Here is a 25050-nt window from a genome sequence, read left to right on the forward strand (position 1 = left end):
TCGTCTATTTACTAGCACTAGCTTTGCTTGGCATAAGTAAAAGTTGGCGTGCCAATAGAATCTCTTTTTAAAATATCGGATGAGTGCTATTCACTAATGTTCTCAATCGGTTACTTATAGAGCTACAATTTGGGCAGGCCAAACTCAAATTTGATGGGTTGAATCCGATCTTGGGATAGGTCTAGGCATTATTAGCTTGGATCTAGGCTCAGGTTTAGATAGAAAAACTTTGACCGAATCAAATCAGGTTAGGTTCGGCGTAGGCATTGGGTTGTCTGATTTGCCTGAATCCAAACTTAATGTGATTATAATTTAAATGTTTTTTTTTTTCATATATTTCTGATTGTTTCTCATTCATTCATATTTCAAGCTTTAGCTAATGACTATCATCTTTTTCTTTACATTTTCCTATAATTTCATGCATATACACTTTGAAATACATATTTAGAATAAATAATTGCAAATTTAATAATTTTGTCTACATTCCAATTATTTTTAGATAAGACCATTACTAAATTATTTACTATTAATTAGGAGTGGATATTAAGAGTGAACCAATCGGACCAACCCAACTTGGGTTGGATGCATTTCATGTTTGAGGTCGGGTCTCGAATGGGTGTGGGTTGGTGTTTGTCAAGTGTGGGTGGGTCAACCCGATCCAATCCGTCCGAGTTGCAGTCCTAGGCTCGTAGCTACGTATCACACACACACACACACACACACACACACACAGAGTGAGAGAGATGCAGGAGACGAGAAGAAGCTTGAACATGTCCGCAATGGATGGAATAACAGAGAGATTATCTTCTCTGGAGAATCTCTACTTCCCAAGAGCGATTCAAGACTCCACCATTAATCCACCACAACGAAAAACCATTCTCCTCGATCTCCTCTCCAGAGACACCGCTGTCTTCTTAGGTAACCTAAACCCCTCTCTCTCTCTCTCTCTCTCAAAAACCCTAAATTTTTTTTCTTTAATTCTTTTGTTGTGGTTTCAGAGCGATACGGATCAGAATTAACATTCGAAGAGCTCGGTGAATTCGATGCCCTAAAAGACGATTACGAAGTAAATTGGCACGTAAATCATCTCCGTAGTTTACTCAGTCCAACATCTGAGGAGGTTCGATCTCGTTCTGTTACAGTCAAGAACAGAAGGAGAGCTTACATGACCAAACTTATATCAGATGGAAATTACTTCTCTGAAGATTCGATGAGAGAGAGGGAACCCTATTTGCATCACGAGTACCTCGGCAAGTTTCAGGATCCTAGTGGTAGGAGTATGGCTAGACCTGGGGAACGATGGTCTGAAACACTTTTGCGGCGGTCCGAAGAAGCGATTTTGGTCGAGAAGATTAGAGGGGAACAGCAGAGGTTAGGTGTTGCTGAGAAGGATTGGGTCACTAATGCTAGAGAAGTCGAAGAAGAAGAAGACGACGACGACGACGACAAGGACGAAGAAGACGATGATGACCCAATTTGTTCCGAGGTAAATTTTGGAGAGCCCATCTTTTGTTTAATTCATTTATATTGTGAAATTATGTTTTATATCATTCAAAATCATTGAAACTGAAATTGGTTGATATGTACTTTTCATTAGAATGCCATTTACCTCTATAATTTGTTCGATTTGCCTCTATTACTTGATTGTCACTTACTCGATGATGGTGTTGTGAAAGAATCTATGTATTTAGAGGAAAAAGTGCTTTGGAATATTTGTATAATATGGGCTGAAATATCAGTTAATTCGACGACAATGTGACCCCGCTTGGTATGTTATAAATATTATATGTAGGATTGTTTATTGCCTGTTGGCCGTTTATGCGTTCTTGGTATCATCATCATCACTGTCTATACCTTATCCAAACTATTGAGTCGGCAACTTTTTTACATTTTTGATAGATAAAAGGGAATTACAGTAAATAGAAAGGGAAGCTCGAGGTGAACATAAAAGCAAAAGCAAAACACTCTCCCAACGGACAAGAAAGTCCTCGAAGAACACCCCTTTAAAGACCTTGTAAACCTTACACCAAAAAAACAAAAGGCCAAGAGCCGACTAGAAGATCTCCTGACTATTAAGTGTCTTCCCTTCAAAAGTTTTTGCATTTCTTTCCTTCCAAATGCCTCGAGTAATTGTGAACATGATTAAATTCTAAAGAAACCTCTTGGACACAAGGAAGCTCGACCCTAGCTGTTGCCATTCCCCCAACACGTCTCTTATTGTACTCGACAAGTAGCACTCCATACTAAACAAAGACAAAAAGTGAGAACACACCTCCCCTGCTGCATGAAAATGCACTAGAAGATTTTTAGTTGATTCTTCATCTGATAAGCACTTGCAACAATAATTCGGCCCGCAAGGACCCCTTCTTGTCAATTGGTCCAGTGTTAGAATCCTTTCCTTAACTGTTGTCCAAACAAAAAAGCCCACCTTAAAAGGCACCCTAGTACCCCACCTGGCCACATCAGGAAAGGTATGGTCTCCACTCTTGTTCATGTCATTATAAAAATCTGTAGCAGAGAATGACCCTTTTTTTATTTGTACCCCAAACCCTCAAATCATCACCACTTGTCCATTCTGAAGGCACTCCAACAACTTCGAAACCTTCAGCAACTCCCAATCATTAATGCCCTTTTGAACCCCAAATGTCAACCACAATCTCCAATGTCAACCCTACGAAAGTTAGCAATAGAGAGGTTTCTTTTACTTGAGATTGCAAAAAGTGTAGGAAATCTTTCCTTCAAAGATCCCACACCACACCACGGGTCCTCCCAAAACCTAACTTTGTCACCGCTCCCCTTGAAGGAAATCCTCTTTTTATATTGAGAGAGAACATTTAAAATACCTTTTTCAAACCTCACACCTATGCAGATTCTTCGCTTCCCCCTTCTCAACCGAACACAGCGTCCTTAAATTTTGCCAATATCACCTTACACCACAATCCTTACCTCTCCACACCAAATCTCCAAAGCCACTTTCCTAATAGTGCACCATTCAAAGAACCCAAGTTTTTGAACTCGAGACACCCCAAACTCTTAATCGTGCATATATTTTCCCAACTAACAAAATAGAGTTTACTTCTCCCTTCTCTATCGTGCCACAAGAAATCTTTGAATAGTTTATCCAAGCACAATTCTACACTCCTGGGAAGCGAAAATAAAGAAATATAGTCAACCGGGATGCTAAACAGCACACTTTTGATAAAGGTTAGCTTACCACCCTTAGAGAGAGATCTTGCTTGCCATGAACTCAGCCTTTTAGAAATCCTCTCAATCATCGGCTCCCAAATGTTTTTACTCTTAAAGGGTGTACCCAAAGGTAACCCTAAGTATGAGAAGGGGAACGTTCCCACATAACAACCCAGGGAGGCTACGAGTAACTCCACACTCACAACATGGTCAATTGGGTAAACTTCGCTCTTACATAAATTCACCGGTTACCCAGAGATACTTTCGAAACAACAACACGTGCCACCAAGGAATCTCACCTGATTTATGTCAGCATCCAAAAAGACCAATGTATCATTCGCAAATTGGAGTTGAGTCATCAAAGGTCCCCCTGCACTAGGCCTAAACCCACACAAATCACCGTTCGCCACCGCTCTACTAATCATTTTACCCAAGGCTTCATATAACTATATCATGAACCTTATCTTCATTCCAAGCATTTTCCTTCGTATCTTCTCTTACTACCTATACCCATGTCAAAGGGTTAAGATTTTGGCATTGTTTCAAACTTTCAGTTATTGTGGGACTGACTCTAGGATGGGGTAAAAGTGGGGATTGTAGTTGCAGCATATGATTGAGGATATGGTGGATGGAGTTGTGCCTTTGATGAGGGTTTTGAATTATTATTTTTGTTTTGATAACTGGTTTTGATTTTTATTCTCAAAATTCTTCTAACACCTAGCCTTCTGCACATACTAAGCTGTAGGGATGCATTGCTATTTGATTCAGTTAGGTAGTTATTGGACCCAACCAAATTTTGATCCAGTCAATAACTTGTAAATTACATAGGAACTGTGGTAGACAATTCCAAGGAGTTACGGATGTGATGATGTAATGTTTCCTCAGGACGTGTGCAGGGAGGGAAATTTTTGTTTCCTATGGACGTATTTGTGTGTAGTTGCACACTTGTAGGTAGTAGATCTTGCAATCATTTCCATGTGAACAAATGTACCCGTGGTTGGTTAAGACTTCCTTAGTTTTAGCCTTTTAGGATTTTTCCTTTCATGGTTCAAAGTCACCATAGGAGATAGCATAAGTTTGGCATACAAGGATTTCACAGAGAAGTCCACTTTTTGGTTAAGTCCATTTGGGTGAATCAGAATGCTGGGTTTGTTTGAGATATGTTGGTTTGATATGCTCCTGTAGTTGTGTCCCAAGAAGGAATTAATCGGTCAGTTGTTCAAGGTATTGTTAATTTGATCAATTAATTGAGACACTATTGATACCATTCTCACTAATAATAAGATCAACTGGAATGGTTCTGTAAGGGAGAGTGAGAATCATGGGTCTTCCCAAACATAAATATTGGTACCATTCTCCAATTGTGAGCAGTCATTTTTTTCACCTCACCTAACTCTTACTTATACTATGCAAAATACAAAAGACGCCAAACTTATCTGGTGGATTGAGAGGTGACGGTGTCAGAAGTAATTTAGATCTTAAAGATTTTTTCTCAGAGTTCCTCAAGATCTTGTATTGCTATACAGACTGGGTGTGCTTAGTGTTGGCAACTCTAATATCTCTGACAGATATTCCTCTTCTCTTAGGTTGACAAATTAATTGCCATTCCTTAGATATAGTCATTTATTCTTTTATTTATTTATTGATGATATAGGCATTTATTCTTAACTCTCTAAAGTTACTTTCCATGTGTATTTGGTTTAAAAACCAAAAAATTGGATAAGATTGTCTTCAAAAAGTTGATCTCAAGCTTTGGCCTTTGCAGGGTACATCGTTGTAATCCATGTGTGTAATTAGAATACTTGGCGTGATGCAAATCTATAATTGACATTTCGAGCTTGTCATTCCCCCTACTAATTTTACCGTTATTGTCCTTATATTTTTGGGTTTAAGAATGCCTTCTTGAGTCTTATTCCTGTTGAAGAATAATTTCAAGATGTGGTTGCACAAATGTGTAAGCCAACTAGCAATTTATCCCTTGCTTATTAACTATGGACAAGGTGCTTAGCACAATTTTTTCCTCCACAAGTCATCATTAATTGGTCACCAAAAAGGCACATGTCTAGAACTAGTAGAGCAAGCAACTCCGAATGGCACTTTTGGCACCCATCCTAGATCCCTCATTGCTGTTAACCATTCTGAAGCAACATGGCAAAAATGTGAGGTGCATATGAGGCATTTTTGCCTCCATAAGGCAAAGGCATAAAGCCTAAAGCTTTTCTAAAATATTTAAAAAAAAATCCACTAAAAATTGTAAAAAATTAAAATACATGAATCCACTAGAAAATTAAAGAAGTAAGAAAAAAATTTAGGATATGACAATAAATCACATAAGACATTATTTATTTATTTTTATACCAACCAAGAAAAAATTTAGGATATGACAATAAATCACGTAAGAAACTATTTTTTTTTTTTTTTTATACCAACCAACTGTATATGATGTCTGTGAAGTGAAACTTTTCCTTCTTTCATTTTAGGACCTTTGTCACTTGTTCCCATACCCTATGCTCTAATTATTAACTTTGACCTCGTATTCTATACTATCAATGTGGGGTATCCCTTGATTGCTCTACCCAACAAGTGATCAAGGTACACTTCATAGTAAAATGTAATGAAATTCACTATCATGATGTGCTGGTTTGTGTTTAGAACTCCTTTTATTCCAATCTCAAATTTTTTTGTCATTCTCACTGATAAAACTCACTTCTTAAGAGTTGGTGCTTTGGCCCTTTTTTTTTAAGGTTTTCCCACTAACAAAAAAATGTAGCTACTTGAAAATACTTATAGCTGAAGCTACTTATAGACAAAAAAATGTGTGCTTTCCATGGAAGCTGTGTGGACCATATTTTGTGCCTTTAATTGTTATATCACAATAGAAGTTTAGGACAATGGGTTGTCATTGGGTCAGCAAAGTGTCGTCGTCAAGGTGCATTGAGATGGAATTTGAGAAAATAGGGAACCAAGATTACACACGGGAAGCCTATGACTTGCCCCTTCTGTGGCTCCTGCTTTAGGAAGACTAAACAGTTGTACCCTCCAAGGATGAAATTATGCACTTCTTTTGTTGAACATGAATTAGGAAGACGACCCAGTCTGGCATGTAAAGAAGTAATTTACTAATGTGGAGGAAACTAGAGGACCGAACAAACCTGATGACAAATGGAGATTTTGTGAATTTATTCCAGAGAAAACAGTTTAGTAGTTCATATTAAACGAGATTGTCCTGTCCATCACATTACCAAGTTTGATAATGTTGAATGAGTATTATGGATTTATGGTGAATATAAAGATAAATGGATAGTAGAGATAACAAGTTGAATGGGGATGATTTTATCCCATTATTTCTCTTACCGGCTCCACCCTATGGCTGTCAAGTACTGCCCACATATCATGGGTCCTTGTTAATTTGTACAGTAGCGTCTATGTCAGTGTCTAGGTTGTTGGGGACTGCCCAAGTCTTCCAAGGTGGCTTGTCTTTGGCATTTTTGTAAATACGAGCTATTGTGACTGGGCTCAACTTTTGATACGTTATTTCCAAAAGGTTTAGCATCCTTTTTGAGGGAATGGGTGAAAATAACAAGCCATGGGTCAAGGGAGCTACCTTTGGCATGAGAGAGAGATGTTATTGACACCCAACTTTTACTTGTTACACCCCAATTAAAAATAAAAAAGATAATCAATGGTTGAGAATAAGTAAAAGTTGGGGTGCCAATAGAAACACACTCACTCTCTCTCATTTCTAATTGCTAGATTTAGGATTTTATATAAGCCTAGGGAACTGCTATTGGCACCCAACTTTTACTTGTTATACCCCAATTAAAAATAAAAAAATAATCAATGGTTGAGAATAAGTAAAAGTTGGGGTGCCAATAGAAACTCTCTCTCTCTCTCACTCTCTCTCACATTTCTCTTTGCTAGATTTCTGATTTTTTATAAGCCTAATCCTAATTGTAAACAGTTGTTTGAAAGTGATTTAATTGCTTTCTAATGTTGAGGTAATAGCTTGAATCAAACTTCTGTAATGGTTGAATGGTGTGTTTTAATCTCTAAGAAGGGGGTGATCCATTCGTTCGTAGAGCTATTGACTCGATCGCAGACATTTCTGGAACACCTCTAACAGAGGGACAAATAGTCAATTTTGAAAGAACTTATTGTCAACCTCTTTCAGATATGAATCTATCTGATTCAGAAGGGAAGAACTTGCATCAGTATCTCAATTTCAATTCAAACATGGGTTTGATTCACACTCCATGTTCTGAGAAATATTTACCATCCGAAAAGAGGAAAAAACGGAGTCTTTGTATAAAGAAATGCGTTGAGAAACGGCAGATGTATAGAAATTAAGGGTGCCAATAGCAGCTCTCGAAAAAATGTGGAATTTTGGATCATGTATTTGACGATCTCGATATGCTTTGATTTGTGCAGGTAGTTACTGATCGGGAACCAGACAATGGTGGCCAGTGTGCTGGCATGGAGTCGAATAAGGGAACAACTCTTCTATCTGCTGCAGAGATGCAAGATCAAATGGAACAATTCACTCACATCATGCAACAGAAGTTTTTGTCCGGAGAAGATTCTCAGCATTTAGATTATTCTAAAATAGACGATGATGAAACATTGGATGATCACTGGTTTAGGGAGGCCAATCATGATGCCGAGGAAAAGTACTTTGCCGACGATTAATAATGGAAACTCTAGAACGTCGGCTGTATTTTTTAAGGTATTAGTTGTCTGGGTTAACAATTAGAAGTTTCTTGTACAAGTTGAAATCATATATAACTCTGCTTGCTCCCTTTGTATATAAAAGTGTTACTTTTCCAATCTCTTGATCATTGGTTTTAACCCTTAGTTGGTTGTAATAATCTAAAAATGTCAACTTTAGTGTTGGAGATCATTAGCTTCCTCGCTTTTTTATGTCATAAAATAGTTCAATTTCTAGTTTTTTAAGACACTCCTTCCAATAATGCTCGAAATTAATTGTGTCGACGAGGGAATTACAAGGGTGATGTACGACAAATGAAGGTTTAATGAACCGTGATTGTTCTAGGCCCCCACTGTGTAATCATGTCGTTTGGATCGAGAATATTCTATACCATGGACAATGGATGACAGAAAGACAAATGGCAAAAATGTGGTATGGGGAAAGTTTTGAGTATGATATGGTATCAACATTTTAAATTATAGTCAACAATTGGATGCAAAAAATATGGAAGACAGCATAAAACATGGGATTCTTTATCATCATCACCACTATTAAAACCTTATTCCATCCATTTGATGGTGAGAATATTTAAATAGGAACGTTGGAAATGGCTTACAAACGTGATTATAGATTTGTAACTTTTAATCTTAACCATGTAAACATAAAATGCAATTATTCTTCTGATATGGATAAATCCCAACCGTGGATGTTGATATTTCAGGGTCAAGATTGTTATTTATTGAGTCAATGAAACCCAACCATATTTTTTGTATTATTTAGTAATTAATCAGATTAGTAACTTGATTGATAAAGATTGGATTTTGATAACTATATATTCAGTTTCGATCAGTCATGTCCCATCTGAGAAGAATTCATTGATTGATTGATAAAGATTGGATTGATTACATTGTGTATCAGATTCAAAATAAATTTCTTATTGGATTAATTAGTACCTATTTAGCACCATTCCGATGCCCAAAAAACAAAAAGGCTGACTTCTACAAGAGGTTGAGACAAGTATTTCAATCATGTTTTATTGTCATATACAAAATCATAAAATTCAATGAGTCCTCAAATAATAAAAACAAAATTAAAATCAAAATAAGCAAAATTCGAGTTGATTGATTATAGTTACAATAGATTTAAATTCGAATCTTGAAAATAATTAAAAAAAAAAAATACATTAAACACATATTTAATTCTCAAGATTATAAAATAAAATACAATGGTGAATCTTAATCCTTTATCTCAATCTTTATATTCGATAAATTTATTTCAAGGATGATTATTTCTTTTCTTTCTCTATTTTTTTATTTTTATTTTTTATTTTTTATATTTTTAATTTTATTGTCTTTTTTTCTTTTATTTCTTTTTAAAGATATTCCTAAAAAATTTATATATTACCTTTGGTTTTTTTTCATTTTTCAATGATAGCTCTACAAATTTATGGTCTTCCTCTTTATCCTTTTTTAAGACACGTGCTTTACACACGCCTGCCAAATTTAAATCTGTCGGAATGTGACACGCGTTTCCTACTTGGTTTGGATCAGGCTCATTCGTAGTCACTTACTTAAAATACATTTTGGGGTGGAATGTATAAAGGAAAGTGGATGCACCAAACGTAAAATGGTGGGTGCTAGTAGCTTGCGTCATTCCTCTTGCAACTTGGGTTGGGAGACACCGAAGAAGGTCTTGTTCTAGTCTTGGACAAGTTCGCCAGTTCTTAGTGGGGTGCGTATTTTCTTAACCTTCACACTCACACTTTCTTTACTTGTTCAAGCTCTAATTTTCTCTCTCTCTCTCTCTCTCTCCAAAACCCTTAAATTTTCTGCTAATCTATGGTTTCTCCCTTCTCTCGATCTCTCTGTCTGATCCTCCTTGATCGCTGTTTTTGTTCTTGATTGATTTGAAATCTAGGGTTCTCTTTTGGTTCTGATTGTATTATGTTGGGGGAAGATTAATCAAAATCGTGGAAGAGAAGAGAAGATAAGGGGGAGGAGGATATGTACAGAGATCGAGGCGGTGTTGGATCGAAATCGGAGATTGGTCCTCTCGATCGTAAACGGATCAATGATGCCCTTGATAAGCACCTTGAGAAATCTTCTCCATCAACATCTAAGGGTTTGAATGTCAAGGACAGATTATCCGTACCGTCTACCTCTGCTGGAAAGCCACCGCATGATCACAAGGACACTCGTTCCTCGTCTCTCTCCAAGAACAAGCAATCTGATGGTCAGTTTTAATTTTTATGAATTTTTTGGGGATTAAACGTTACAGTTTTACTTATTTTGTATAAATTGATGATTTTCTGCCTACTTCAAGATTTAGTATTTTGGATCGAGTGAGTTGAAATTTGGCAATTCTGATGAATTCTAGATTTTGTGAACTTGATGTTTTTTTTTCCTATGCTGATGAGCTTGGAAGAATGTGGTCTGTTATTAAATTTTAATTTTAATCATAGAGCACATTTGAGATGAATATTAACTAAAGAATTAACTAACTTCTTAGTTACTTGAAGTCTTGGATTGTGTTTTATGTGTCACTCCTCCAAGGTCAGGTGGTTCTGCAATGCAGAAATGTTGACTTCAATTTAGAAGTGTTTAAGCCATGGATTAGGTTGTCTCACAAGGGAACTGCAGATCAAACTCTCCATCTTCTCTCTTCTACTCTACAACTCTGTTGCGACCCAAACTCAGAGCAGGGGAAGAAAAAGACGGGGGAGAAAGAGGAGGTTGAAGATGATGGGTTTTGTGACGAGAGATTTCGACAAGGGAGGGAGGGGTTTTCTCAGGTTGGGTGACGTAGCGGAAGCGTGTGAATCAATAGATTCGATAGATCGTGTTCAATGAAACACTCAAAATCAATTTGAATCAATAGATTTAATTGATAAACAAGCAATAACTTAAAAGAAAATAAAGCATAAAGCTAAAAAAAGTAATTAAAAAAGAAAAAATAATTGAATTGATTATTGATTTTCGGATTTGGAGCTCCTTCTATAGATAACTCCATCTTAACAACTTGTAATCCTATTAAAATATTAAAAATTAATATTCTTAACTTATCTATAACATAATACTAACTTAATCCTATTAGAACTCAAATTGGAGACTTCTAAGTATTTCTAATTATAATTTAAATAATAAAATCGAATTTAAAATAAATTAGAAACTAACAAGGAATTGTACTCCTAACATAACTATGAAATAGAAATTCTACTAGAAGTAGAAATAGAAATCCTACTAGAAATAGAAATTTAATAAAATTAGAAAACTACTTAGAACTGTAAATGTCTTACATCATTGGGGACCATGGGTTTTGGGATAATTTTTTTTAAAGAAAGAGAGAGACAGGAGATATGTATATAATAAGTTGGTTCGGATTGGATCGAGGTTAATTCGAAAACGGTCCAAAATTTTATTGGATCATTGAATTTCAATTCGAATCCTATTTTTGGTATCTGATCAAATAGAATACCAGATAAAATCCGACCCATTGCCTGCCCTAGTTCAAAGTGTTATTTTGTCCTGGTCTATTTCGACTGAGACATTGCCTAGCCAATACATATTCCAAGCCTAATCTTAGTTTTTAGACTGGTTTAAAACCTTACTTTCATAGTGCATGCGTCTTTAATTGCGTATATAAGTGATGAATGAAAAATTCTACACTTAAAAATCGATTATTCTCATGCATACAGTTTTTTACCATGTCTTGTTCCTTAAACTTTCTTAGCCTAGAGTTTAATTGGTTGTTGCATGAACACCAACTATTGCACATCTTTTGTTTCTACCTTCTATGTCAAAAAATTTCTTCAACTGCAACGTCTAACTTCAAATTTTGACAAGAAACTACTGCACGTTCTCAAGTGGATGACAATGGTTGATAGATATCCATCTGCTATATGTTTATATGTATTATTAGTTCTCACTCGTCTTAATAGTTTCTATACTTTTTATACAGCACACTTTTATTGTGTTGGTTTTGCTTGGGATGCTAGGTTAATTGGTTTTGGTTTGTATTTATTTTGTAATGTTTCAGCTAATTGGTTACTCTAATCGTCCATGGGGTCAATTCACATTACTTTTTTAGGTACTGAACATTCTTTTGGGTTTTTGACTTATACTTAAAATATGACGCCATCCTTCTCTTCTTGATTGCATAAATTGCAGAGGAATCTGAAACGGATAGTGAAGAGTCGGATGTTAGTGGATCCGATGGAGATGACACGTCTTGGATCTCATGGTTTTGTAATCTTCGAGGGAATGAATTCTTCTGTGAAGTTGATGATGAATACATCCAAGATGATTTTAACCTTTGCGGCTTAAGCAGTCAAGTTCCCTATTATGATTATGCACTCGATTTGATTTTGGATGTTGAATCATCTCATGGTAAGAATTGTTTGTTTCCTTTTGTTTGGATTGCATTCTGATTGCTAAATCTAATTAATGGTACTACTTGAAGCGACCATAGAATTACTATATGTCATCTGTTCATCACACTAGCTCTGACGTTTCATGACACGATTGCTTTTTAGGAGTTCTTCTTTTGAGATTTCTCTTTTCATTTCAGTTGTTTGGCAAGTGATGCAACCTCTCCCCCCTTACATGAATGGTTGGATCAATGTCTAACCGAAAAAACTGCCTCTTACTCCACATTTAAGAATGAAACAAAACGAGCCTAACCTAATTACCCTTGTTGTCACTGAAGTTGATGCAGGGAAAGCATCCCGCATCAGAAGTCGAGCTTTATTTACCCAATAGTTGTAACAATTCATCTACTCAAGATCATTAGTAGATGAGGATCCTCTATAATCTCAAAAGAGTCAATTTAATTGTGTTGAAGGGATTGTAGAATCATTGGAAATGTACACCAATATAAGCATCAATTTGTCACTAATCATGATATTAATATCATTCATCATCATCATTGGAACTCTATCTAAAGCCATTTTGTATGATATTGCAAGTGTGTTTATATCTGCTCTGACTACCTAAATCCTTTATTTATTTATTATTATAAGTAAATCCTTGATCTTTTTGGCCCTTGTCTCACTCTTCTAGAACCATCGACTTTAACCTTCCTTCTAAGGGAAGCTGTAAACGGCCTTGGGTTTCACGGGATCAAACCATCTCTATCAACTTTCTCTTAGTAGTATATCACTTATCGGTGCTATTACTTCCTTTTTTACAAATGTGTCCATTTCTAATTTTATTTTCCACATCCATTTTGACATCCTTCTCTCTAATATACATACTCTATTATTATCATTATGTCTAAGATATTTTTTCCTTCCCAAGGAAAATGATTTAAGCAACTGTAGAAAAGTTGTTAGATAGCAAACACTTAACAAAGTCATTGCATGTAACAAATTTTTTTTTTATAAGAAACGGTCTGCCCTGGATCTCATGCAGGGTTTTGCTCCGGTGTCATATTTTTTAATTTTTTAATGACTTGATAATTTATTTGTGAAACAAAAGACATACAAGAGGAAGACTCGTAGGTTGAGGTTTAGTCACCAAGTCAGGGTTCAGAAATAATTCAACAAGGGAAAAATAGAGAAAATCTTCTATTGAGTCATCTTGTCGTTTTATATCACCAAATCTCATATTAGTATTATCCATGGATCCACAAAAAGTAACCACATATCCCCAATACATTTAAAGTTTACATTGTTCAAAATATGAAAAGAATTTTATCATGAATTTGAGTTAGGATTCAACTGATAAAAAATCATCAAATTCAATGGCATCCTCGTTCTTTGACTCTTCATTGGTAGAATGTTCATTATCATCTTCATCGATGTCATCTTCTCTTACTAGTTAATAAAGACTGGATATGGGAAGGTTGAAATTTTATCTAAACTGACATATGGGGATTACTAAAATAATTGTGAAATATCCTCTTTTTTTTCCTGGTTATTGCGAAGCTCATGTAAGTGGTTAAATCATGATTAAAACAGTGAAAAGAAAAAGTCACGATTTAATCGTGACATTTTCAATAAGTCGTCGAATTTGGTGACTATGGGTCAAGGTGACCAAAAACAACAAAAATCAAAGAAAAAGGCCAAGGCGGGGGGGGGGGGGGGGGGTTACCTCAGCTCACTTTTATATTATATCTCTCGAAGATTAAATAAAACGTGTAAATTACTTTGAAACTCTATAAATGTCAATGACCACTTGCACAACATCCCTTTCAACGAGAGGATAATATTCTAAGGCCTTCTTTCTTGCCAAAAAAATATTTCTATTTAGTGCCTTACATGTACCCTGAGGATCGCCATAGGAAGCTTTCTCCAAAGAATACGCCTTGTAAGAGAGTGAAGAGAGGTGATCCAAGTCCAACATGTCCATCACAAAACCCTCCCAAACTGTGCTGTTCTTAATTTGTAACCCTTCTTGAAAGAAAGAAAGAAAAACATTGGAAAGTTCCTTTGAGAATAGAGTCCCCCACTCTCGACATAAGATCTTGTCCCAAAATCTAACTTTGTTACCTTTACCCAAACAAAACAAATGCCTTTCTATATTCTTCATATACCATTATAATATTCTTCCCTTTACGACATCCAGATGATAAGAGGAGGTGCTTTTGGCCCTTGAAGAAGTGGTAACTTACAATTGATGTAATGCTTCACTTAACTATTTTGTGGTGTAGTCAGAGGCCCGAGGTGTGATAGGCTAGCAATAGGGGTTCTACACTAGAGATTAATTGTTATAGATCTCATAATAATTAAAGTAAGTCAAACAGCATAGGATTTCCTTAATTCTTGGAAATAACTTTTTTGGGTCTAAAATTAGGGAAAGGAATTGAATGGGTGTGTATTAGCCCAAGAGAAAATTATTTTCCTTGGCCATATTGTTGGAGATGGGGCACATTTGGATGGACATGGAGAAGGTATGTGCCATCGAGGAGTGGATAACTCCTACAAAAAGATAACCCTTGCTGTGAACTTTTTTAAGGAGATCAATATGAGTATATTAAAAAGTGATGAATCCCAAAGAGATGTTACACTCCAAGGTGGTCAAAGTAACCTACCAAGGATTACAGAGCTCCCCTATAAACAATTGAGGTTCATCTAAGTACAAAATCATCAAGACTTTACTCTCTTTTTTTTAATAGGTAAAGATGGGTTAGTGGTTAGCATAAGAAGTATGGGTTCAAGGGGGTTTGGACCTAGGATGTGCTAACTTTACTCTCTTTTAAGGACTGAGGACCATGAAATAATAGAGCTTTGCTTCTTAATAAATATAGTTTGAACCACCTCTTATTTCTCGTCTTGGGCCTTCTATTCTTTTTCATTTTTTTAATCCCAACAGACCCAAGGGGAGAAGCTTCCAAATGGATTTATCTAGAATATAAAGCACAAGTATACCAATATTGGGAAGCGTTCAAAACTGACTCTGATGTCATCCAATAATTTTCAAAAACATTTGGAAGAGAACACCTCTTGATGTTTAATTGGTAGCCTGTTTCGATTCCCCAAAAAATGGTTCTTTCCATTTGTTATTATTGTGACCTTCGATTAGTAGCCCACACACCCAACTTCCGGGCCCCACTTTTTCAAGTTTGATTCCTAAAACTGGATCAGAGGCCTGTATCTTGAAACATGCTACAATACTAAATTGGTTCTTGCAGGCAAAAGAAATTGACACCTTTATATCTTCTTAGCTGCAGCTACACATTGAGTAAATGACTTCTTTGATAGCAACCATCCACAGGCATAGAGAATACCATATCTAGAACTTATTTTTATGTCAAGGAAGCTTGGTTTTTCCTCATCTTTCCTCCCCATCCTCTAAGGTTTCAACATTATCCCCCAAATATCCTATTCAATTAGAAGAAGAATGCCCTTCAATTTCTCCTCCATTAAAGGACACCTTTAATCTCTCATTTGTTAGCTTGATCTTGATCGATTGATTTTGGACTGATTAACTGAAGAAAACTTGAACAAATTGGGGATTTCAATCGATGATTGCTAACAGTGTAGAATACTATATGTCAACCAAACATTATTTAAATAAGGAAAATTCTAGTGTCCAATGTCGTTGGAACAGCTGAGATTGGAGCTGTATTTCAATTCACATCTTTATTATTTTGTTGGATGCCAGGTGTCTAACATTGTTTGAACTTGGAAAGGTCTGCATAAAACTGGTTCAAGGTTGAAAGAAATCCAGGTAAAAACAGCCTTGAACTGGTTCCAGGCCTGAAATAGGCTTTAAAGCATTGATGGACACAGACAGGCCCAAAGAAAAGGGTTAAGTCTTGTCCTAACTCCTAGAAAATATGTTCAAGTGTGTTGAAGATAGAAGCATCTTATGTACTTCTACTTGAAATAACAGATACATAGCAGGTTATATTTTACCTCGCAAGTTGAACAGCCGTTGATTAGCTTCTCTTTTTATTGTTAGAAGCTTACTGGAAAATTGTTTTAAAACCCTCTATAAAGCGTGAAACATTACTTGCAAAGTGGATATTGTTCAACCTAAACAAATGTTGGCATCACTTCAGGATATTATCCCTAGGTTGGAAGATTCTTTTTGAAAGTTGAAGAAACTCATAACTTAAATGAGGCCAATACCTTTTCCAACGGGATGTGATGCGCAATCCCAACATTAATTTGGTTATCCCACTTTTCATCAACTTATTACCAGAGATATTAATAGGTATTTTTGCTGGGATGAATGCTGTTTGACTGCAATTTCCATGTTTTCGAACTTGATGTGTGAGTTGGTTCCAGAGTATAACCTTGTTTTGTTCTGTACTGTTAACAACTCTCTTGTTTCATTATGGGCCTGCACAGGTGATGCATTCACTGAGGAACAGAATGAATTAGTTGAATCAGCAGCGGAGATGTTGTATGGTTTGATTCATGTCCGATACATATTAACCGGGAAAGGAATGTCTGCGATGGTGAGATGCTGAAATATTATTTACATTTCTATATTTTGATGATTGTATGGTTTTAAATTTTTTTGCTAAGATGCTGTAATTGTAACTTTCAGTTAGAGAAGTACAAGAACTATGACTTTGGGAGATGCCCAAGAGTTTACTGTTGCGGACAACCCTGTCTGCCAGTTGGTCAATCAGACATTCCTCGGTCAAGTACTGTGAAAATCTACTGCCCCAAATGCGAAGATATCTATTACCCACGATCTAAGTATCAAGGCAGTATCCTTCTCTTATATTTTATTAGGATCCTTTGTTACTGCATGCATATAACAGGTTCTTCCACCATGCATTTGTACTAATTATTTCTTGACCAAAATCTGTTGCCATGTTTATCATTCGCTTGGGTTAGTCAAACATGCCTGGAAGAGTTCCGAGTTTTTCTACCATGTTTTGTATTGTTAGGGTGGGGGCATGTTTGTGTCTACATGACAAATGTTACACGGATAAGATAACATTTGCTATCCTCAACCTATGTGCACACGACGGGTGGGTTATGCTCATTTATATAGGCTGGTCAGTTGATTGATTGCATGGTAAAAAATCACATTGCACGAAAATGCAATCTTCACCAACTTTTACTTTTTCTTGATAATCTAAATAATATTGTTACATGGATGGTTAAAATCATTTGATTACTTTGATTGTGGGTTCAGACATTATGTACCAATCACATGCCAATGCACTTTTGTGAACAATAGTAATTTACTCGAACGTTTTCTTTTAGCCGTTATTTTTATAGTTTTAATTACATCAATTACTTTATATCAGCTTATTTTAAATACATTCTTACTACACTATAACTTGAATTGAAGTATTTTAGAATTTTTTATCTTTGGACATACAGATTGAGCCATATGAATGAGCCAGCATATCAAGTTCGTGGGTTTCACTGTGTCTGAAACTTCACATCTATATCTATGTGAAATTGCATAAGAAGCCTGATTATGGGCTTGGCTCTTACACTGCACTTCCATTTATGTTTGTTTTGTGCTTCGTCATGCAAATTTGTTCTTTGACTATTCTTAGACATCGATGGAGTTTATTTTGGAACAACGTTTCCACACCTGTTTCTCATGACCTATGGACACCTCAAGCCACAAAAGCCTTTGCAGAGCTATGTTCCAAAAATATTTGGCTTCAAGATCCACAAACCATAATGCGGGCGTTAACTGCTGCAATTTGAGGAGATAAATCCCTTTTCCATCACGGTGATACTCTTCTAGCTTCTATTGGGAATGGATGGCTTTCAGAACCCCGAGTAGAGTCCAGAAGTCCACCCAAGAATTTACACAACTGGTTTCACTTCTTTATACATCAAGAAAAATGTTTGAGAAGCTTCACTTACCTGTCACACTATTATTTCTTTGTAATTTTTCCTTGCATTAAGAGAACATCTGTAAGCTTCTTTCTTGGTAGAAAATTGTTGAAGTGCACAGTGTTGTCTGGTTTATCTGTTTCGATTTTCATTTTTTTGGTGCTCTTTCACTGAGATGCTATTGGTTGCTTTTAGTTTTTAAATCTTTACATAGTTTCCTTTGATATTAATGATTCGTTCAACTTTAAATCGACCAGGCATATTGTAGATTTTAATTATTAAATTGACAGATCAGAACTTCAGATTTGTTTGGCATTGGGAGATGTAGAATGGCTCACAGTAGCAATGACAGTTGTTTAGATCTTGAATAAGAAACTACAGAATTCTGTTTTCATGTTGTTGACTTAGGCTGTATTTGATAAATAGTCGGATCTTTTGGTTGGTACTCTCTTCTTCTTGTTCTTTTTTATTTGAGTGATTCTATCCATAAATTTCTAGTGCTGCATTCCAGACCCAATCCTATAAGATACTATTTCTTTCAAAAATCCTTGTAACATTGTTTGTCACTTAGTGTTTATTGCCAAATCCTCTTCACATTATCGTTGATTCATTGTTACAAGCTTATGTTAGGAGTTCCTTAGAAGTGATGTAAGCAGCAAGTTTCGATGGGGAAGTATTAGCGAGCCTGGATGATTAAAGGCAAAGGACAAGCAGTCATCTTTCCACTTGAGAGCTATGGTTTTGGCAAAGAGCATGGATTTCATGGAAGATAAATAAAAAGGCTAGTTCACAGTAAGTAGGTTAGATGGGAAAAAGCCATTTCAGTTTATTACTAATATCTGACATCCCTAACTAATAATGTTGAGCCATTTAATTTTTCTGTAATGTATTTTTTTTCTAGCTCCCCGCCCAAAGCTAGAAGCACTCCCAAGGGTGTTTGGATCTAAAGATCTCCCCGAACAGTACTTCACTATGGAGCTCTTTTAGCACTTTCTATTGGAGCTTATTTTTTGGGCTTTTGAAATTCGTTCATGCAGGTAGCACATTCCTTTATAAAAAAAAAAAAAGGAGGATTTTTTTTCACTAAATTACTCCTATTGAAAAACATCTACTCATTGTCCTTCACCCTATTTCCTTGATCCTTCTCTCGTTAGTTCCTCCAATCTCCAGTCGTTTTCACTGCTCTTGCCCTTGGTAAAAGTAGTTGCCGCTGCCTCCCCCATTGTATCAAGTTGTGAGATTTTTTTATTTTTTTTCCAGGAAGAAGACATATTTATAGATGACAAATCGAACTCGTTTCTTACATGACAATGGGGTTAAGTTACTCATCTTATTCATCCCACAAATCAACACAGATTATAGCTTGCATGTGGCCTTGTTTGAGTAAATAGCTCTTAATGTAAATATACTCTATCCGGACCAAAAGTTCTCTTTACATATGATATTAATTGGGGCAAAACTTTTATTTATGTTTGTTGTGGGGTACTGTTTTATTTTATCAATTGATTAGGAAAATAAAAATATGAGCAAGAGATGAAGGTTATTTGATAAGTTTTTCAAAGGTTATTGTTTGGATTTTTTGATTAATTTGAAATGATTTTCTGAAAGAAGGTCAAGAAAGGGGTTTGAATTTAAAGGTGAGAGGTTTGCTTCTTTGAACTCTTAAGTAGAAAAACTTAATTGATTTTCACTAGAAACAGGTTTTTACCATCCAATGAATCATATTCATCATTGTTCTTGATGAAATAGCCTTCCATTTTAATTTCTTATCAAGAAAATGTCTAATGGAAGTTTTACTTCTCTTGCTCATATGGGGTGACTTTGAATCTAAATATTTAATGTTGTTCCAGAGAAGTTGAGTTTCATCATGGGGTTTATGTTTGTTCTATGAGGATTTCAGTTTTGGTAATATACTTTTAACTGTTTCATCTTCTTTGGAATTCCATTTAGTTAGATAAATGTTTAATGGCTTGATTTTTACTGTTTCACCAATTTTTTACTAACGCCACACCAACTGTATGCAATTCTTTGATGATTTATATAGGAATTGGTGTTACATTAGTAGCTCTCTAAATAAATCATATTACTCCATTCTATTCTGTTCAGATTCACGATAATAAATGAAGAAAAATTATATAAATTATAATCTAAATATTGTTCACATAAATATGATAATTCTCATCCATCAAACATTATTGGAACATTTTAATTGATAAATATGATGCAAAACAAACATCAACAACTAATATGAAGTACAATAATATAAAATATAGTCTAGTTGTACTATAAAATCCCAACAAAGCTGGCCATGTGGCTATTATTGTTGGCGACAGGTCAGGCCTCCCTTCTCATACAGTAGAAGGGTTATTGGTCCTAGATTGTATCTAATATTTTTCCACTAAACTTAGAAATGATCTAGACCTTTGATTTGGACCTTTAATTTGAACATTTGATTGTATTGGAAAAATTATCAGAAAAATATGATTTGCAAGTAGATTCAATCAAACATTTTTTATTTTCTGGAAAAAAAATATATATCAAAAGAAATTTCTATAGATTTAGAGCTTTTAATGAATTTTTAAACCAGTGAAAGAAATTTTAAAAACATATTTGAGAAAATCTTTTCTTAGCTCCCATATAGATTATAGAACCTAAAAAAAGATTCTACTATTTCTGAAAATTGTAGAACATGATAAAGCCTTATAGAAGAGAAGTTTTTAAAACTTGTCCTCCATGTTTTCGTGAATATCTGGGGTACCCTTGTTTTTAAACTGTTGGCACTCGACTTCCTGACCTCGGTCTTCTCCAAGAGGGCATAAAAAATATCCTAAATACCCTTGACTTCCACCTATGAGGCTATAATCAGTTCCCATGTTGCACATTAGGAGAGTATGTCAAAGGGGTAGTTAGAAAATCATTATTCTTAATATATAAGAATTTTTTTGGGGAATTACAAAACAATGGACTTTCGGATAAAAAAATCAAGGATTTTCTATGAGACGTTGAAAATGACATTTTGGGAACGACTTTTAATAATTGAAAGTCAATGGTTTTTTGTTTTTGCCGGGATTGAAGATGAGTGCATGTAATTCATTTTACATTAATCATCTAATGTAAACCAAGGTCAAAGGAGTACATCATGAAATAATTTGAACACAGGGGTGTCTCAAATATTCCCTAAAATGATGAGGGGGCATGTCTAAATCACCCAATCAATAAATCTAGATCAACAAGAATGGCATGTTTGGTGCAAAATAAATAAATTTTTTCGACAGGACTTGATACAATAGATAAATTTTTTTATTTTTTAATGTGAAAATTTTATCCAAGCTAACTTCATATTATTTTTTACATTTTTCTAGATAAAAAGTACATAAGTTGTTCTTTCGACTTCGGAGTATAACATGTATTAATTTTCAAATATTTTTTAATTGCCATAAACACCCCAAAATATTCCCTCAATCTGTACCCTTAATTGTTGTAGATCCGATTGAATTTTGAGTATAATTTCGTCCATCGGTTGTTTTACAAAATAATTTTTTTTTAAGTCCGCAATCAATCCATAAAATTTTGTCCCACCTCTTATTGGACAAGGTTTTCAAACCCTTGATTCTCAAACCCAAAATCATGAAATCATCTATGGCTATAAATTTTCTCTCTTTCTAAAATTGAATTAACATTTTCCAAGAAAAATTATTCTTTTGTAATCTTTCAAAAGCTTAAAAAATTAAATTATTTTTATTGGATTTACAAGTGTAACAATTAACATTTCTTTAAGGGCAGCCTACAAGTCAAATCATTATAATTTGTTATATTTTTTTTTTCTAGTAAATCACATTTATAATTAAATAATTATCTTTACTATTATAATGAGAGAAGGCAGAGTTGACGGGTTCGATGCCAAAATTTGAGTGGTCATAAATGCCCCCAATTGTTACGTTTAATTACAAAGTAGATTAATAGAAACTCAGTATATATATATATATATATATATATGTAAATCGCAAACATTTAAATAACTAAATATTAACTATTTTATATTAAAAAAAAAAACTAAAATCCAACTTACCAGACAGATTTTTCAAAAAACTTGACCAATATTTTTAAAACATTGAATAATTCAACTTGAATCTCGAACAATTTGATGCAATGGATGATTCACATGATTAACTCACTCAATTGCTTCAGAGATAGGCATTAAGCCGACTCGTTGACCTCACATGTGTGAACTCTTATTCTTCTCGTCCATAAATTGGAAAAGCTACCTTCCCCAATTCCTTTATACCCGTCCTCCTCCAAGTCATTTATGTCTCGGACGAGTTTAAACCCTATGTGTCATATACATATGTCAATTCTCATACACGTAGGTTGCAACCAGGGGCGGAGCTAGTAAGGAGACACTGGGTGCAATTGCCCCCACTCAACTTTTTTGGGTATTTTAGATACCCTTAAATTTATGCTTAAATTTGAGATATCCTTACATTTTGAACTATTGATATGCCCCGCTTTACCCTATTGCCCCTACTCCCTCCTCACCTTCCTCCAATTTTTGCCCCAACTAAAAAAAAGTCCTAGCTCCGCGTGACCCTCTATTCTAAAGTTGGCATCACCATGGGATCTCCTTGATAAGGAAAAAAGATTAATACGATCGTATGATCCAAATTATCCAGTCAAAACTTTAAGATCTATTTGAATACTTTTGTTTCTACCTTTTTAATAAGCTTATCTTTAACATTTCTTGAAGGAAAATTCTATTACTTATGCATCACTCATTTACCCCAAATTGTTAAATAAATATTACAAAAATGTGGTTCATACACACAGAGGTTACGACCCATCATTCGGAAGGCCGAATCAAGGGATTTTTTTTTAAATAATTAAAAATAGAAAACAATCAAGCTTATCGGACGGTCCTAACTGCTCAATCTTAACTTTAAGATAAGAGATATTTTTAGATACATTTCTATATTAAATTCAAATATCAAGGACCAGGTCCAATTTCCATCACTTTCATCCTTGGGTTTTCTTACATCATCTCATAAACTTTCAATAGATATCTACAATCATAGATTTAATAACATAGATAAGGAAAGGCTTGGCTTTCTTTCATTTTATAGATAAAAATAAATAATAAATAATAAATAAAGACATGGGTTTCAAAGGTGATGTTACACTTTCATGAATGAAGGGACTAAGAGATATGGAAGAGTGAGGGGTGATGACAGGGACAAGAAATGGTGGGTTCAAAAGTACCAAGTAGTTGGATACAAACAAGAGGAAAGAGGATTCTAGGCATCCCTCCAACATTATATGATGTTGAGATCTCATTCAATTATTGGATTATTTTTCGATAATTTTGAGTTACTCCTCCAAGTTTTGGTAATATTTATAGATACCCGGCCGCCAAGGTTTCAAACTGATGACATATCCCTTCGTTGATTTAAATCTCAAGAGTATGTCTTTTGGGGGAGATTGAAGATGCGTTTTGAGAAGAAAAATCAAAGATTTTGGAGAAACATCATAAGTGCTTTTATTATATGTTGTGATTTGATTTGATAATAAAATCACTTACAATGTTGTTCATGATGTAATGGTGTGTCATCAATAAGAAAAATGTGGGGTGTATCTCTAATTTTCATCAAACCCTAGAGAATTAGGACAAAATTATCCATTCTTTTTCAATCAAATACAAACTTAGAACTAAAACTATTATATTAAACTTCATGTTGGTATGTCTCTAAGTTCATAGATTGGTGTGAAACAAAATTGAGCAATTTTTGGAGAATTTCAATCCCTCTCTTTCAATGATTGGTTATATTATTTTTGGGTTAATAGATTATATTATTTTTGAGGAAAAACGTTAGGGAATTTGTTGGAAGGTCATTTTCGTGCGGTTGAGATGGGAAATCAAATACTTTATGGGACGTGTGAATTCTTCTCATTTTGGTGAATATTTGAGATATATTCGTATGTTTTCAAACTGGTGGCACGTTCATTGACGTTAATCTTGTCTTCTATAGTAAAGGAAGAAGAACTTAAAAATCTGAAAATTTTCTTCTCAAAATCAATTATAAACATGATAATGATAACTCTGGTGAAAACCGTCCATAAAAAAAATGATTGGTGAAACAAAGATGATGATGATGACGACAAAGTCAATGAAAGTATTGAGATTATTTTTCATTGATTAATTAGAGAAGAATGAGGTTCAAGAGCGGCATTGACACATTAACTTTGAAAACAAATTATAAATGACCACATGTCATGGAAAGAAAAAAAAAAAACGATAAATTATATTTTGACATAATTCCATTTTGACCCCTTAATGTTTTGAAAATTGCACTTACCTCCCCTTTCATTGATTAGGTTAAAATTTAGATGTTATTTTACTATTTTACCCTCTTATTTTATATTATTTTTTATTAAAATAAATAAACTTTAAAATAATAATTAAAATGACTCAATTTAAACATTCATTGAACTCATTTCTTCGTAGGCATATTTTTATTTATTAAAAAAAATTTAGATTTTAAAAGGGCAAATTGGTCTTCATAAAAGGAATTTAACTATTAGGTTGATAAAATTTTGACAGAAGGGTGTAAGTGAATCCCTTAAATAATTATAAGGGAGGTAAGTGCAATTATCAAATTTTAAGGGGTTAAAATAGAATTATGCCAAACTCTAAAAGGTCAAAGTGTAATTTACCTAAGAAAAAAAACCTAAGGATCTGTCTTGATACAGGAACTAGAAGTACTTAAAACAGAAGTACTTTACAAAAAAAAAAAAAAAAAATTAATATAAAAAAAAACAGCCTCATTTATAGCCGTTTGATTCATATAATCTTGTGAACCAGTCCCTTATAGATTCTCCATAATTCATGATGCTTACCCTTATCTACAAA

The 25050-nt window shown here is 34.6% G+C and overlaps 2 protein-coding genes across 3 annotated transcripts; both read left to right on the plus strand.

Moving 5' to 3' along the window:
• Window positions 1–706: 706 nt before the first annotated feature.
• On the plus strand, window positions 707–8078 carry LOC147408181 (coiled-coil protein). Its single transcript, XM_086437058.1, has 3 exons — window positions 707–918; window positions 999–1486; window positions 7615–8078. The coding sequence occupies exons 1-3, from the start codon at window positions 744–746 to the stop codon at window positions 7870–7872; spliced, it is 921 nt and encodes a 306-aa protein (XP_086293184.1). The 5' UTR covers window positions 707–743; the 3' UTR covers window positions 7873–8078.
• A 1389-nt stretch (window positions 8079–9467) lies between these two features.
• On the plus strand, window positions 9468–18267 carry LOC147408182 (putative casein kinase II subunit beta-4). 2 transcript variants are annotated; one of them, XM_086437059.1, is made up of 6 exons: window positions 9468–9622; window positions 9809–10123; window positions 12058–12276; window positions 16686–16795; window positions 16888–17053; window positions 17861–18267. In XM_086437059.1, the coding sequence occupies exons 2-6, from the start codon at window positions 9895–9897 to the stop codon at window positions 17989–17991; spliced, it is 855 nt and encodes a 284-aa protein (XP_086293185.1). In that variant the 5' UTR covers window positions 9468–9622; window positions 9809–9894; the 3' UTR covers window positions 17992–18267. The 2 variants fall into 2 exon arrangements, with proteins under 2 accessions (XP_086293185.1, XP_086293186.1); XM_086437060.1 differs by lacking the exon at window positions 9468–9622 and having other exon boundaries at window positions 9650–10123.
• Window positions 18268–25050: the final 6783 nt, after the last annotated feature.

Source organism: Akebia trifoliata, chromosome 3 (genome assembly GCF_017979445.1).
Source record: "Akebia trifoliata isolate Shusen 1 chromosome 3, ASM1797944v1, whole genome shotgun sequence".
Classification (NCBI taxonomy): domain Eukaryota; kingdom Viridiplantae; phylum Streptophyta; class Magnoliopsida; order Ranunculales; family Lardizabalaceae; genus Akebia; species Akebia trifoliata.

Excerpts from the sequence above, each read along its gene's own strand:
- LOC147408181 (XM_086437058.1), top strand. The coding sequence starts at position 744 with ATGCAGGAGACGAGAAGAAGCTTGAACATGTCCGCAATGGATGGAATA. Across the intron at positions 919-998 it reads AGACACCGCTGTCTTCTTAG|AGCGATACGGATCAGAATTA; the intron begins GTAACCTAAACC and ends TTGTGGTTTCAG. Across the intron at positions 1,487-7,614 it reads ATGACCCAATTTGTTCCGAG|GTAGTTACTGATCGGGAACC; the intron begins GTAAATTTTGGA and ends TGATTTGTGCAG.
- LOC147408182 (XM_086437059.1), top strand. The coding sequence starts at position 9,895 with ATGTACAGAGATCGAGGCGGTGTTGGATCGAAATCGGAGATTGGTCCT. Across the intron at positions 10,124-12,057 it reads CAAGAACAAGCAATCTGATG|AGGAATCTGAAACGGATAGT; the intron begins GTCAGTTTTAAT and ends CATAAATTGCAG. Across the intron at positions 12,277-16,685 it reads GGATGTTGAATCATCTCATG|GTGATGCATTCACTGAGGAA; the intron begins GTAAGAATTGTT and ends GGGCCTGCACAG.